The following is a 16950-nucleotide window of genomic DNA, read 5'->3' on the forward strand; positions in this document are numbered from 1 at the left end:
TTTTTTAAATTGCAATGGTGCATTTTAAAATCAATTTCTTGAATAAAATATGAAATTAGGGGTGACACTTGTATAACAATGAAATGCAGGTTGTGCATACAATAAACTGTTTCACATGACTATTAACATATCAATCCTCTCATCTCCTCTCCCCATATCACCTACATCTTCAAAACAAGTTCGGTTGTTATATGTTGAAAAGCTGATTGATATAAAAAGATAGCTGTTAAAAGGTGTACTGTATTCTAGTAAGGTTCTCAAATACTGGCTTTAGTTCCTTCTAAATTTAAAGGAAGTGGTAGGGCAACAAATTGACATATTGGTTGCTATTCTACTGTTGATAATTAGAAAACTTCTGGGAGTTTTCTAATTATTAGAAAAGTATTTTGCTTACCCTTGTTACCTTAAATTAGACATCTGACATTTAGATATATATCTGTCTCCACTTACTTGCTGTAATCTTTGTAGGCACCTCAGCATTTCCAAAAGGTAATTTATCCCAACTGTTTTGTTATGCTATGCAGGTAGTGTAGATATCTAACTTTTAATGACCAAAATAAGATTAAATTTATTCCATGTTATCTCAGAGATGTCCAAAATTTCTCTCATCAGGTCTTTGCTCTCTGTGAGGTCTACTACATAAGATTATATCCTGCTCACATGGATCCTAAATATCCCTTCAAAGGCTTTGATTTTTCTTCTTCTTTTTTACTTCTTCTTAGTAGAGTAGAACAAACTTTAGTAGCTTCTCTTTACAACACACAAAGAGTTGTGAAACTCACTCTGTAACCTCTGGGGTTTTTCCTGAGACCTCAGGAAATACAACCACACAGATGTGCATACTTTTTGGCATGTAATTAGCATATAAGTAAGGATTTCTCCAAAATAATTGTTTGTTCATAATGATAATGTGAATGCTTTGAAAAAAATTCATTAGAATGAAAATCAATCACTGAATTCTTTGCATATTTTATTTTTCTTTTTGATTTCCAACTCACACACATCTGGCATATTTTACATCTTTGCAATAAAACATGGTTACAATAGCTTAAGGAATTTATATATCCAAAATATTTCACCATGATCTCAAGATGAAATGAACTTGTCTTCCAGATGTTCAATAGTCTCCCAATTCTAAGCTACAAACTCAAGATATTGCTTACAGACAGGTGATGAATAACTTAATCATTAGGCTGATCCCCATGATTTCCGGATCTTATAAATACAAACAACAATGAAGAAGGAAATTTGGGGCTAAACTTACTAATACAAGGTGGATAACAAATAAGTAATCACATCAATAAATAATGATATGTTCCTGGTGCAAAGTGCCAATACAAAGAATCCATTATCTTTTTAAATAAATGACTGCAAGTGAGTGTAAATTCTGAGAAAATTACATTCCTGTTACATGCCTCATAGCCCTACCGACACAATATGTACATCTATGACAATACAGTCACCAAATATACAAAGAAGAAACATGAATTAAAGTGTATATACCCCTGGGTGTGTAATTTGATCAGTACAATGTGCAGAAAATTATTCTGATAATTATCATTACAGTATTGTAAAAGATGAAGTGCCTTAGTCTGAGTGGCTTCAGGTGAGATTTTCAGAACTGAAAAGAACAACCTCAGTCACCTTTACAATGAAGCTAAGGCTGTCAAATAAACCAAGCTCCTCAGATTAAAAATAAGGGAAAAAAAATCAGTGTATGCCAAATGTTAATAATCCAGAAGTATAGCACTTTGTCTGTATTGGGAATCACTAAGCATTACAAAGCATTAAACTGAACTTCCCCCTTTGCTCCCTTTCTGTCTAGTCTTTGAATTTAAAAGGGAGGAAATTAATTTCTATTGTATAAAGTATAAATATGGCAAATGATGGCTTTTTATCCAAATGCTTCGTGAGCAGAACTCCACTTAAAAGGGGTAAACTTTAGATTCAAAAAGTGAAAAATGTGTTGGTGGAAATGTCAGAATTACTGTTTGCTCCCAAATTCAACCCTTTAACACAAGCTGTACCCTTAGGCAGATCTCCAGTCTGATTTGTGTGAATGCACCTGTTCCTTCAAGACATCAGGTTTAAAGTACATGCAAGTTGTAACTCCACAATAAAATTAAGAAACAGTTTTGTTCTTTATACAAGGTTTTACTTTTACAAAAGTATCCCTTTAAAGTTAAGATGTGCATCTGATGTAAAAAGTATCAAACATATTTTTTTTAATCTCAGCTTGAAAAGAGGCTGGAGATGGGATGCATGTTAGGTTCAAAGCCTAAACATTGAAATAACTGGACACAAAGTTCCTCAGAATTTTCAAAAGTCTCTTGTGGCGCATCCTACTACCTTTTCTCAATAAACAAAGATATATGAAATAATTACCAAAACATTTCCTAATTCATATAATTTACATGATACAAGCTTGCTTTTCAGCAGCTGGTGTTCAGTTGTGAAAAAACACACAAAGTAAAATGGTTGCTGACTACAATGTACAGCTATTGCTGGGTGTAATGGAATGTACAACGGAGGTCAATGCAGACGTGGTTTTCCACCAGAGACTACACCTTTCTTTGCAGCACTTGTGCTCTCAGCTTTACCTGGGCTTTCAGTTCTTCACTGCACTTCAGTATCTGTTCTGATGTTCATAATGCCACCGGTTAAAATCTATATTAAAAGCTACGATGCTGCCAGAAGCCATGCCAGTAATCAGAGTTCTGAAAAAGATATCAGACATGCTGATGTTAGTTCTCTTCTGCCTTCTCGAGCCATGGTTTGTCTTAAACAGAAAAAAGCTAAACAAACAAGGCCCTTTTTGCCACCCTGTCTGAAGTTCTCAAGCTCTGCATGGTTAAAAATCAGAAGTGTATCACAGACTTTTGCAATTGGTTTTAAGACTTTGGTTAATAGGCACTACTGCACTCTGATGCAATCTAACTGTTCCTGTGTTCTTAAGTTAATGCAATTTTAGTCATATTTTGCTAGCTCAGTGTCTGGCTTACTGACTTCAATGAGATAAGACCTCACCTTAATGTTAAGTGCTGGCATTATGAGTCTCAAGTATTAGAGCAAGTCTTGAGTCACAGAAATTAACAGGAAAATAACTGGAGTAATTGTTTTGTACACATCCTGTTAACAACTGCATACAGTAAATTCATAACTTAAAGTTCATGGAGATGTATACGTTGTAGAACTTTAGCATTTCCATACAAATATGAATAACAAATTCACCTCTGATCATGAGACAGATCCATAGCTCTTATGCCAGCATCACAGCCAGGGTAAATATAGAGCTGCTTGAAGTCACAGGCCTGCCATACTTCCACTACACCATTGTCTCCTCCTGTCACCAGGTTCTGCCCATCGCTGCTCAGAAGGATGGCCTTCAGGAGAAAAAGAAAAATCCCAAGCACAGAGTTAGCTTTCAAGGAAATAAAAAAATTTAATTAAAAGCATTTCTTATCTTCTGCCCACTTTGAATTTGAAGCAAAATGCTCTCCCTCTCCACTTTCTCCCTAGTCCAAAAATAAGCCAACAAGTTTTGTATCACCAAATTTTAAAAACAATTGTGTGGTATTAAACATGATAGATAACAAAAAAAGCTCTTTGACTGAATCTGCCAGTCCTTGACTTCAGCACATTTCTACATACCATAATTTGTTCTACAATACTAAGTGCTATCACTACCACCTAAGCAGAGAAGCGATCTGCGTTCCTAATGCTGCCTCAAGTGCTAGTGGCAGAGCAGAGCCCTGAAGGCATGAATTCATGTCTTGGCTAATAAATGAAGAATGAGGACTTTTCAGAGCATTTTGTTTCAAAGACATACTTCCCACTCTATTTCCAAACAAAAATTCTGGGAATATTATGGGCTCATAAACTATTTTTTCTTATTTATTCTGGAAAAGCTCAAGTGTATTTTCATATTTGGAGATGGTGATGGAAGAATATGTGTTTGAATGGCTTAACCAGGAGGCAGAAATTTTACATGTATGATTTCATCTAAACCACATGACAAATAAATTCAATTTATTTCAATAAATAAATGCAACACACAACAAAATGCTTGCTTGCATTTAGATTTACCCTGGTTGAATCATTGATCTCCATCTGAGCTAAGAGTTTGCCATTAATGCTGAAATTGCTGAACCGTCCTCGTTCATAGTAGATGATGCAGTGACCTTCACTAGAGACTGAAATTAAGCGAGGGTACAGGCAGTTTTCTGTTCCTTCCAGGGCTCTCAGCAAATCTCCAGTAATTGTGTGTACTAGGCAAGGACCTTCTGTATATGAAAACATAATATATCATACATTTCCTGTTTATACAGATGATACAGTCTGTGCAAAAAGGCGATGCATAATACACATTTATATCACATTAGTGCTGCATAGATATAAGAAGTTGCAATGTTTACTTAAAGAATTTAAAACACCCAACAGAAAAGGAAATGCAAGAGCTAGCATGTTAAGAAAACAGATACAACATGCCCAGAAGTGTATTATTTACTTAGACTGGTAGGAGTTTTCCTTGATCTATCTTCTAAAACACTCTTTCCATCTCCCAAGCATCCAGAAGCTTCACTTTTACTGATTTTCTCCAACAACATGAACTCTCTTTAGCCTGCCCATTCACATTAAACAGATGTGGCCCTATCAGTGACTAGTGGGAGCAACTCCCATAGGGCATGTAATCATATTACTGCATATTTCTCCTACAGACAATGGCAGTTCCTGTGAATCCTCTCCCCCAATGAACATGTGATATGCATAGATTTCAGCCCTGAGTTGCTTTAGCAATGGGAGTCATGTGAAAGCCAACAGAGTTACAATGATACTTGGACTGTAAGAGATTTTAGGAGAACCCACTATAACTCCATTTGTTCCAAAGAGAGAGATTTTAATATGAGATTTTAATGTCTTTTTATTACTCTCATGAAAGAAACAAACAGCTATGAAATGTACAATGTACATTTTAATTTACATAATTTTTACAATAATTTATGTAAATTTATATTTACTGATTTCCATTTCAAGATCGACGAGAAAAGTTTTTTGGAAAGTGTGATCTGTGTTCCTACTAAGAAAAAGGATTTCTTTGATAAATGCAATGAGTTGCAGTAAATTCTAAATGTTTTCTTTTATGAAACACAGGATAACCCTGGATAGCACAGTAATCTCTTCCTTATACAACTGCTTCATGAACCTGAAACTAAATTCATATTGGCAGACTCAGCCACCTCACATTAAGTCCTTCTAACTTCTCTGAAATTCACACAGCAGCTGGGTTTGCCCAGGTAGAATGAATCAGCATCAGTGCATTCATCTGTGAACCCTCTGATACAGGCTTTTATCTGTGTTTGCATAAAGTCTGATGCAGAGGGACCTCAAGTTTGGCTGCATCTATGGGGTACCACTGCAATTGAATTAATTTATTTCCTCAACTAGTTGAGTTTCAGCTTTGGAAATACTGAAGTGCTAGGATGTTACAAGAATGAATACCTTCACATTTAGAATAATTGCCCTGTTAGATTTTTCAAAACAAAAATGTAATAACTTCATAGCTGAATGGCAATTGGCACAAAAAGGCACATCTGATTTAGGATGCCACTATAAGGACATACAGGCTGACCACTGTTTTTTGGGGTTGTTGGGTGAGAACATGGAAACATCAACCTGATGCACAGAATTTTCCTCAGAGGAGTCCTGTCCTGCTGTTTTCCTGCCTCAGTAGGTTCTCAAGTGCTGCATGTGTCACCACAGTGCCACAGCCAGCTCCAGAGGAACAGCTGCCCACCAGGTAGCACAGGCTGAGCTCAGACTGGATGGCAGGGCAGCACAGCACTGCCATGAGATGCAATCTAAGAAGCTGGAAATGGACTGAAAAGAACAGATCTGAAGAAAAAAAGCTTCAAAAAAGGCATCTCTTGGAAAACAGCAATTAAAAAAAAAAACACTCTGCGTTTTTTATTTGGTCTAGAGTTTCAAAATAAAGAACATGAGAAGACTACCCCAGGAGACAGACTGGGCCTCCATTTCTCTTGATCAGTTACATAGTCTGAATTTGATTGAAATGTCTTTGGTTCTCCATTAGCTTTTACCTCTAAAAATGTATAAGTTAACCAAAGCAGCATATACTTAATGTATCAGAAGATAATTGAGTACAGATTCCATCTATATTAAGAAGAGGAAATTTTCAAAATGATAGTTGGAAAGCGTAGACTATTATGCCAGGCAGGGGGTATGAAGCTGCCTTAAAGGGTAAGAAATAACAGTGCATCAAGAAAAAAAATTTAGGTCCAGCATCACTACATTTTTTTCACAAATGTCTTGACTTTGCCTATGACTGTTATGTAGTATGCCATTACGAGAGTTAATGACCCATTAGGATTTCCTGTTACAAATGGCTTTACTCAAAAGTTTCACACTCAGCTTTAAAAATAAATGTTGAGCTCCAAAGCAGTATAAAAAGCAATAACCTGGGAGCTCAGCTGTGAGCAAAAGCCAGCAGAACAAGCATCACATCCTTCTTACCCTCAGAAGCAGCAAACTTAAAAATGAGTTCAAAGATATCCATGGGGATGACTAAAACAGGCACCACTATAGATAGAGAAAGCAAGTCACTGGATGTGGATGTAGGAGTAGAGTGGAAATGAGATAGGAAGACACAAGGAAAAAGGAAATACGAGGGTGATGCAAAGGAAGGAAATAAGAAGGGAGAAGAGATGATGTAGCACAAAAGAAACTATGAGAAAAAGGGGAGAGGGAGAGGCAAACAGAAAAGGAAAAGAGAAAAAGACATGCAGTTTGGCAAACTAGGAAGCTGAATGAGAGAGGGCAGTGGGGGAAGAACAGTGGACATGAAATTAAGGAGAAGTAGGAAAAGAGGGGCAGAAACAGTAAAATGGAACAAATCAAGGAGAAACAGAGCAAGGAAAGATGAAACAAACATTCATTGAGACTGGTGCTTTATTTGCATTGATTACCAGTTATACAGGATGTTGCTGCAGACTTGGAAAAGTACTTTGAACACTTGTATTAGCAATTGTTGTGTACTCTAGATTCCACAGATAAATAAAAGGGAGAACTTGCAACTGGTCATTATTTAGAGAATGTTGCAAAAACCCCCTACTGGATAAAATGCTGCACATAGTTCCAAAGCAAACTGGTCCTGCTTCCCTGGAGAGTGAGGTCAGTCCTACAAACTACCTTTCAATTAAGATCAAGGTGGAGAATTTGGAGCTGTCCCTCCCTGAAGTACGTCTCTATCAACAAGGTTTCTTCAAAATCACTAGATGTCATTAGAATTATTGTATATATTTTTATAAAATACTCTTCCAGATATGTGGGGAATATCTGCATATAGTGATGGCTGGAAGAAATTACCAACTTAATTCCAAACTTATAAGTGTAGATAGTAAGTAACAATTTTAAGAAAAAACGAATACAGATTTCCCCAGAATTACATGTTTTAGGGATAATTAAAGCATATGTGGCTTGAGGGAAGTCTGAGAAGTACCACTAAAAAAGACTCTAAAAATGTTAAGACTTAAATCATAAAAACATTTCTGACCTTTAGCACCACTGATAACGAGTCCCAGCTCTGCACAGACTGACACACAGACAACTTCATGGTCATGACCAGTTAGAACAGCGCGAGGAGCTGGATAATCACCTGTAAAAAAAAAAAAGTTAGAAAAACAAGAATAAGGGAACAGCTGAGAATGACAAATCAGACGTGTTTTATCAACAAAAGAACTTTGCTGTAATTTCCTTTAAATCATTAAGCATCAGAGAGGCGCAGTGTGATTAAATATCTCACACTTAGGATAGTGAGCAAAATACATTCAGACACCATGAAGTTTCAAAGCCACAACTTCCCAATGCATTAATGAATTAATTAAAGGAACACAAATTGTGATGGTATTGAAAGCAGCTCTAATGTAAAGGTCTGCTGCTGAACATCTATGTCTCCAGACTTACGCTATGAACCTAAAGAATTGAATATATTCCTATATTAATGATCATATATCTAAAAATGGTTATGGGTATACATAATTATACATATATATGTGTGTATATATATATGCTTTCAGGACTGAAATACATTTTATTTTGGTTTCACACACGTGGGCATTTATGGAGTGTTTATATGACAAACAGCAACATTTCTGTTGTTTCTAATAATAACAAATGCTGACAATATAATTGCTTAGTATTTGATATTGCTCTGCCAGGCAAAGTCAATTGGCAACAAAAAATTAGCAATTTGCTAAATAACACAGAGTTCACATCATTACATTTGCATTGTACAAATTAAATACAGAAAACAGGCATATTCCAAAGATATTTTGGAATTTTATATTTTATATATTTTTGGAATTGGATATTTTATATGCAACTGAGAGTGGACAACATGGATAGCACAGAAGCTGATTCAAGGACAAACCTTAAATTTCTTTTCCATAGAGAGGTGTATACTATGAGCTACATATAAGGATTTTGGAAATTAGGGTTTTCAGTTAGGAGCTGGAAACTGGTTCTTCTATCTGAGTAGCTTAAAAATATTGCATGGATTTTTGAAAGATATGCATTAGGAATGGAGGCTTGGATAGACTTTTGTGGGTCAACCAATCTAGTCTTTTTTTATTGCAGACACTCATATGATATAAACAGTTAATATATTAATGAAATGGCTATCTGGGTATGTGACTTGGAAAGATGTTCCAGATGTCTTCTTCTCGAAAGAAGTATTCTGAATTCCAGTTTGTATTTATTCTTGTCTACATAGCCTCTCTTTGTTCTTGTGTTAGTGTTGTCCTTTAGCTTCAGGTCTTCTCTAGCCTTTTCTGCACTTACATATTTAAAGTATTAATCACCCTTTTTGGTCTTTCTTTTTCAGTCTATTAATGAAACCAAACCCTTATAAACTCCTTTGAAGGGATGGGATTGCCATTTTTTAGCCATTGTAGCAATCCATTTCTTTGCCAGTCTAGACTTAAGTCCATTCTTAAAATTCAGGTATCAGAAATGTATAGAACCATAGTGCTTGGAAATTTAGCATGAATCTACAGTTTTTCTTGTCAAACCCTAATGTCTTTTGTCATCAAAATTTAATAACAATTCTATGTATTTTCCATATCTTTCTGAAGAAGATGAGAACTACCAACTAAGAATTTACAGACTTCAGTTTTGGACACAATAGTACAGGGTGTGTCAATCTAACACACAAAGTCGTTCCAATGTAAAAGTGCATTAACGTTTTCTTACCTCTAATGCAATAAATCAATACCTCAATAAATCCTAGTTTCCCAAGCTTTAATCAAGACTGCACAAAAATAAGCTTTTTAGTCTGGAAACTGAAGGTGTGATCTGAAAACTGAGTTCTACTGTTAGGGAAGGATGGATATTGGAAGAAACAGAAAGATGCTTTGTGTATCTCATCAAAGATGGCCATATTTTGATTTTTATGATTTTTGCATCAATATTGCTGTTGAGAACCCCATCTAGTTTCAAGGTTTTGTTGTCTCCAAGTACATGACATAAAAGAAAGAAAAAAAAAAGGCAATTAAATAAGTTCAAAATTTTCCACTTTTTTTTCTTCTGTATGTCTGCCTGGAAAAAAGAGAATTATGCTTAATGGCCACCTTGGCTCAAGATCTGATTACAGAGGTGTCATCAGACTGCATCAGACTGGATGACTGAAATTATAAAATGGTTAAAATTTTTTAAAGGAAAAGAAATAATGCAATTTTCAAAAGGACATTTTCCTCAGTGTTTCCTAGGAAAGCTCTACAATATCAAGGAACTGAAATTCCAGAATTGAGTTCTGTAAGCATATTTTATTGACTTCTTGATCTATACAGGAAAATGCTTATAAGAAACAACTGCCATTAAACATAGATCTATGAGTCTTATTTTCTTCTGTTTTTCAGTAAATCCAAATTAATAATGGAATGTCAATATTAAGAGTAACAGTCCAACAGTAACTGAAAATAGGATTTTTTCCCCTTAGGGCTCAATGAAAAAATTATTCACTGATACTTTCTACACAAAAAGCTATGGCATGAACCTCAGTCACATTACATTTTATTTCTAAGGAAAGAAGCTGTGAACTCCAGGAATCATTCAAAATCTAGCAAAATATTCTGTCACTGTCACATCACCACTGATAGATGCAGCCAGAGGTCAAAGGCTGTAGCTCTAAGGGAATTGCAGGTGAAAATATCCTACCTAAGAACTGAGATACCATCACTGTAAACTCCCTGTAATTTCCCCAAAGGAGCACCTTTGAACTGAATTACCAGAGGGCAGAAGAAAAAAAATGTGCTGTATTTCCAAACAAGTAAGTTTTTCTAGAAAGTCTAAAATAAAAGCCACATCTTTCCTCCTTGCTGAAAAATATAATGCTTAATATTATTGTAAGGATGTTTGGGAACAGATGATGCTCTCACATGACAGCGAAGAAAAAAAGAGGGAAAGAAAGACAACAGACTGTGTTACTATTTCTCTCATATTAACCTTTTCCAGGAATTATGTACAGATTTCTATGGGGACACAGCTAGGAGTCTCCTGTATAAAGAAACATGAGAGCACATGGCAAATTTTAGTTTCCATTTCATCTCTTACTTTGACAAAAGCAAGTACAAGGCTATACTTTAATTAATTGCTGAAAAGAATTTACTTTGCTATTTTCTTTAGTGTTGGGAATTTTCAGGGGATATTCATCAGAAAACAAAATCTTAGAAAATGCAATGGCTTTCAGGGAAGTAAAAATGTAAGAGCCTTCTCAAATTTTTATTGTCAGAAAAAAGCACCGTGGGGTTTAATGAAAAGATAAGGCTACAACCAATTATTATGAATATCTCAAACCAGAAAATAGTCAATAACAATGCCCACAACATGAGGGAGCAATGGGTGTAAAAGAAATATTGCTCACAGAAAAATATTAATATATTCAAAATATTCCCAGCTCTGGGAAGCAGAGCTGGTTTATTTGCTAAGGAATGTTGTATGTATAATTCACCCAGGTAAGTGGGTTTTCGGGTACCTTGCGACAATCCAGACTCCAGAAGCTAAAATATAGTGGAGAACACAAAGGTATGGATTTGTAGCATTTCTTCCTATCTCTTCCACTAAATTGCTTTGGGATCTTGGGCAAGTTGATGAACCACCTGCACTGTACAATTCCCACGGAGAATACAGCACAGCATGGGCACAGACATGTGTTGATAAAATGCTAGAGATAACTGCATTATCTCAGGTGGATTATTGGCTCTTTTGCCTTTACATAGCAGTCTTAGAAGAGAGATGTCTTTAGCAACCTGAGTAGAGATCGTGCCAGTAAAAATTACAGACTGGTTTTCAAAGTGCTTCTGCTCTGGCAGACCAATCCTAAGATACTGTATTTCAAAAATTAACATCTAAATTGTACAACCTTACAAGTACCATAATAAGCCTTTAAACAGACAAAGCAGATAGCATGTGTGCCCATGTGCTTATGCAGGACCTTCAGACAACCATCCAATCCTCCTGGTGCAGAGCACAACTGGTGACTATTTTTAAACTGCTTCCATTTCAAGGTTAAGGTAGGGCATATTAAAATGTAGTGGGTATAAAACAATAAGTGAATGTTCTGAGTTCAGAATAACTACTCTTTCAAGATATGATACTGCAGAACCCTTGATGTTCACAACTTAAAATTGTTTCAAAATTATGTTACATAAAATGAACACATGATATACTTCATGACAGACACAAAAGAAATGCATGTTGACTTGAGAAAGATCTTTTATGGTAATGTTTACTCTCCCTTTCAGATATATACAGAATATACTCGCTGGGACAGGATGAATTGTTAGCATCTGTGAAGACTATGTTACAATGCTAAACAAACCCATCTTAGGGCTGATAGTATTTTCCAATGGGCAGCACATTTGCTGTTAGAAAAAGTGGGTTAACTCCCACACCTCTTGTGACCATCCTCTTGGAAGCTACAATAAATAGGTAATGAGAAATGTCAAGTCCCAAGATCAATGAAATTTCAGGCTCTAGGGAAAAAACAGGAATAGCATTGATCCTTTTAAAGAACACCAGTCAGAGGGTGAATGTAATATATTGCACGGACTGGCTCAAGAGGATAAGCGGCCAAGTCCAACATACTTACCTGACAAAAAATTCAATCAGCCTTTAGCACAAGCTGCCTACCCTTTCTTTCTTTCATGCAGGAGTCTGATTCCAATTAAAGTGTGCAAATTAATTTTTATCACTTCCAAATTAGTTTCTGAATTTGTGTCTGTTTCAGATGAAAGCATCTGTCCCTCACTTTTCTGCAATTCTATCATCCACTTTGGTATATCTATTCAAAGACTCTGAGATAATTCTCATTTTCAAAGTTACTTGTTTGAAAGAGACATTCAATAAAGTAATCATAAAATATAAAAATAAAACAGCTATAATGATACATGTTGAACTCCAGGGCATATCATATACTCTCTTTGCTCCTTTTTGTGATGACTAATACAGTTGCCATGTGAGAAGAAATTTGTATACAAATTAGTGCTCAGCTAAAACAAATCCCTATATATCATCAGAGAAGAAAAATCAAAACACAAATTGTCAAACTCCATCACAATATTTTTTCTCTTCAGTCTCTGAGAACTGCAAAGATTTACATTTCCCATATCACTTCAAACAAATAAAATAAGCAAACTATATCCTTTGCATGTGCCATGTCTTACTAAGAGAAAACAGATACCTTTCACTGTTCTTGAGACTGCAGCAGATTTATATAATGTGGTCATCAACTTAATAAGGTGCAGATTCAGATTAGCTATTTCAGATGGACAGTTTTGGCTTAGAAAGTAGATATCTGACCCTGGCAAGAGGACTAAGCTTCATTCATTTCAGTGTTTTTCCAAAAGGTGGTACTTAAGTAAGCAAGGATCAAGAAACAAAGGGAAGTTCAAACATACATAAACCCTGCATTCAACTGCCCTTCAGCCTACAGGAAACCCTGCCACATCTCTTACTTTCCAGAAGCATTCCCAGACACCAGTCTCTAGTCTAGTCTAAACAGGACCTTTTGTATCACTGCTGCTGGAGCTTAGCAATGGCATGGCCATGAAACCAATGTTTGTTGGACCAGAGGAAGTACAAACAGGGGCAAGGTTTGCTCTGTAGGCTGCTGTCGAAGGTATGCAGCTTTTGCTCCTGACTTCTTGATTTATCTCTACATCCAATCATTATGACATGTAAGATCCATAAAGAGGAGCATAGAAAATAATTTTGCTTTCTACCAAGGCTGGACGTTCACAGGGCCCCACCCCACCGTAATTTATAGCTGATAGTCAGCACATGCCTGTGAACATGGGAATGAGGGCTTTAATTCCCCCAGTCTCTAGAGGTCAAGAACATAGTCTCCCACTTCCTGGACAAACACGTTAACCAGAAGATTTCCTACAAGCTATTCAGAAAGCTACTCTGTGGAAAACATTGCATTTAAAATCTGGTAGAACTTAATTCTTCTCCCAGGGATTGTGAGAAGTGTAAAGAAATTGTGACAAGTGCAAACTAATCCAGAAACTAATTTTTGACACTTACTGTAGAGTAAAAGTGATAATCTAATAAATATGTTGAATGGAAAAATTGTTTTAAAATTATAAAACAAAGCTTACCATGCTCATATAGGCAAGTTTTCAACTACTGAGCTAGAGCAACCACTTGCAATTTTTATCAATTCTCTTTAAACAAGAGCTGGCTCTGTCTTTCCCACAGACACAGCTGAGGTGACCCACTGAGCATATGCCTGTACAGGTATTTCAGCAGAAGGTTCTACAGAAATCTGACAGGTTAGGTTGTTGATATACATGTTGTTTAGTGAACATTATATCTATCTCATGGATTCTGGAATATGGAATTTTAGCATAATATGTAAGAAGTTTGATCTGACAATCTTTTGCCTGAGAATAGTTCACAATAAATGATTGTGATTGCTATGTTTTTGAATGAAATGCTATCTACATTTTTCTATACAAATGTTAAACTACACAAATTACTTAGGACTGGGTGTTTGCTTTTTCTCCCCTTTAAGATTTTCTGAAACAACTAATGTTCCTTTTGGTAATTGGATGTATTGAAACTGGAATTGGTAATTAACTGTCTTTCAGGCTAAAAGATAATTATAAAGTCAAGCATCTAACCCAGATAATTACTATACCTGACATTTTTCTTTGAGTTCTTCACCTTCGTATATCCTGTGGTATAAAACACCTTATCTATGTCTCCAGATGACAGCTTTTAAAAAAACCAATACCCCTTTTTCCCTCTGAAAATATCATCTACATCTTTCTGGAAACTCATTCTAAAGATGTTAAGTAATTGGATTTGACCTACATTGATCATATCACTTTAATTTTTCATACAAGGTAAATCATAACCTTCTAACAGCAGCTATAGAAGAGTAGATTAGGAAATATTTCTTTACAACTTTGCTTTAACTATGCAAAATTTCAAACATATTTTCATAAGGATATGAAGATGATAATGCTTCACTCTCAAAAATTAGTTTACAGGTAATCAGGCAAATGACTATCATGTCTGCTCATGGTAGCTAGCTGACACTACTAGCCATTACTTCTGCAGAAACACTTAGCAATTGTAGAAGTTTTTAAAGGCCCTTTTTTCAAAAGCCATTTGTTTTTGTGATCTATCCCCATTAATGCATGCGCATGAAAAGTCAAAAGCTGTTAATAAAGGTATGTTTCCAACACATGAAGTTCTGGTTATAGTACAGTGCTAGTATATGATTAGCATATCCATGGTAGCTTTAATCCAATGAATAGAGATAGCAATAATAGAAATGCCATCACTCTTCCTCAGCATGAGTCTTCAACATGTATTCAACATGAATATTAAAGAATCTTATCAATATATTTCAAAGCTACCACAGCAGTCTTGGGCATTTAGTCTTCCTGAGTTCTGTTGCCTGTGCCTGTAAGATTTCATTTGGCTGGCCATAAGTATCTGCAGCACAGTCTTCCATTAATCTCACTATAAGGCCTTTTCTTCAGCAAAACAATGCCTTATCCATATAGAGGTAGAGACAGAGAGCAAATCATACCTGTCATCTTTGTTTTCATTTATTTCTGTCAGCCAATTTATATCCTTCCTTTCATAAAATTAAAGATCTCCAAGGCAGACACTTCCAAAGTTATGCAGCAAAGATATTAAATCTTAGGTACCAAAAAGTACCACTTTTGTGCATTCAGATATGTAAGCGATGACAGAACAATACCAGAACTAAAATAATTCTATCTGGAAAAGAATTGAAGCAGTTTGTATCAGCCAGAAAGGAGATATTGATCGCAAGGCTGTCCAAGCACCTTGTAATCAAGAAGGTAGAGGAAAAGTCTTACATTGTTTTCTTTAAGGAGAGTTGAAAGTTTTTTTTATTTTTTTCTTAACATAGAAATTGCTAATACTTTATATGAATCACACAGGCATTCAAAGAAGAAAAATGGCATCAACCTAAACAGACTGCTTAGACATTGAAATCCTTGTCAGACTGAATTTATCCATTGGAGAATTACACACTAAAAAAGTCATGGATTATATGCAAAAATTAGAGAAATTTGTATTGGAACACAATTTTGGTTTTCCTCCTCTATTTCCTTTGTTATAAATGCAAACAAAATCTGGTGAAAAAATGAAAAAAATTTTTCTGTCTCCCCTTTACTCTGCTTACAGACAAATGGAAAAAAATCAAAATTCAATAAAAAGTTTGCTGCTGCAAAATTAACAAAATATTTACTTTGAAATAAATAAAACACTTTTCTACCAGCCATTTAGCTGAAGAAACACTTTCACTTAGTTATCTGTAACTGACAGTACTGCCTCCAGTCAGTATTTGAATCAGAGATCAAAACTGATAGTGACAGATTCTTCCATTTTTATCCAAAGACAAAATCTTTGCGTTGAAAATTACCATCAGAATTCAGGAACTGCTTAAAGTGAAATGGATTTAGTATTGTGCAAAATAGCTCCAGTATATGGATAAAAGTTGCTCTTTAGCTGCAGCCATAACCCTGGCTTGGGCGATGGGATCTTTAAATTAGTTGTGCACTTTAGGTGCCCTTTTCTATAAATTATTATTGTGTCCCACTCACTCTGCAAAGCACTGATAGTCCCATGCAAATGAAATGTAAACTCTTCCTGACACTTTATCTTTTTCTATTTTTATTCAGTCATATTGCTTCCCCAAAGTATAGAAAGACCTTTCTCAAGAGAGTCTCATTTAATTCCATGGCACGTGAGACATTCCTTTTTTGAAAAGGCAAGCAGCTGATATAGCATGCTGTAGCACAAAAGGAGTAAGTTAAAATGCCAAAAAGTATTTCCAGGGAAAGGAAAGTCAAAATATAGTGATATATGTCCTGTCACTTAAAGGCCACAACCATCTTGTTCTAGTTTATGATGACATGATGCTATAAGTGATAAAAGCAATTACAAACTTAAGAACTGTACTCCCATCCTATTATCTCACAACATGCACAGAGTGTTTAAATGTTATTTTTGGCTCACAATCAATGCATTGCTTAGCATGTGGTACTCTGCTTATACCAACTTTCAACCCCTAAGCGAAGCTACCGATATATTTGGTAATAACTTCTGAAACTGAGAGAAGGAATGTTAAAATGAATAGGTGTGACAGAAGACCTCTCAGAAAGGTGTCATTTAAAGGATACTTACTGCTGTTTGGATTGTCACCTATAATATGATGTCGGCCACTCCAATACCAAAGCAGCAATGTAGCATCACGAGACCCAGACACGATGTAGCAATCACCCCCAATGTAGGACTCCGACCTGGCAAGGCAAGTCACGACATCCCAGTGGCCAAACACAATCTGAGTTAATTTTCCTGGTGGGAATGCAAAGTCATACAAATTCAGTT

The 16950-nt window shown here is 35.7% G+C and overlaps 1 protein-coding gene across 8 annotated transcripts in view; it reads right to left on the reverse strand.

Annotated features, from left to right (window-relative positions):
* Positions 1 to 16950, reverse strand: part of NBEA (neurobeachin) — a 470218-nt gene that overhangs the window by 9997 nt on the left and 443271 nt on the right. For 7 of the 8 annotated variants that reach the window (XM_085061583.1, XM_085061573.1, XM_085061567.1 and 4 more), the window contains 5 exons: positions 16747 to 16917; positions 7571 to 7672; positions 4087 to 4283; positions 3232 to 3383; positions 954 to 2717 (listed from right to left, as the gene is read on the reverse strand). In XM_085061583.1, the coding sequence (XP_084917709.1) occupies positions 2627 to 2717; positions 3232 to 3383; positions 4087 to 4283; positions 7571 to 7672; positions 16747 to 16917 (713 nt within the window). In that variant the 3' untranslated portion in view covers positions 954 to 2626. Of the gene's footprint in view, positions 1 to 953; positions 2718 to 3231; positions 3384 to 4086; positions 4284 to 7570; positions 7673 to 16746; positions 16918 to 16950 lie in introns of those variants that run through there. The other variant, XM_085061526.1, reaches the window with a different exon arrangement.

Source organism: Lichenostomus cassidix, chromosome 1 (genome assembly GCF_008360975.1).
Source record: "Lichenostomus cassidix isolate B80296 chromosome 1, HeHo_3.0, whole genome shotgun sequence".
Taxonomy (NCBI): domain Eukaryota; kingdom Metazoa; phylum Chordata; class Aves; order Passeriformes; family Meliphagidae; genus Lichenostomus; species Lichenostomus cassidix.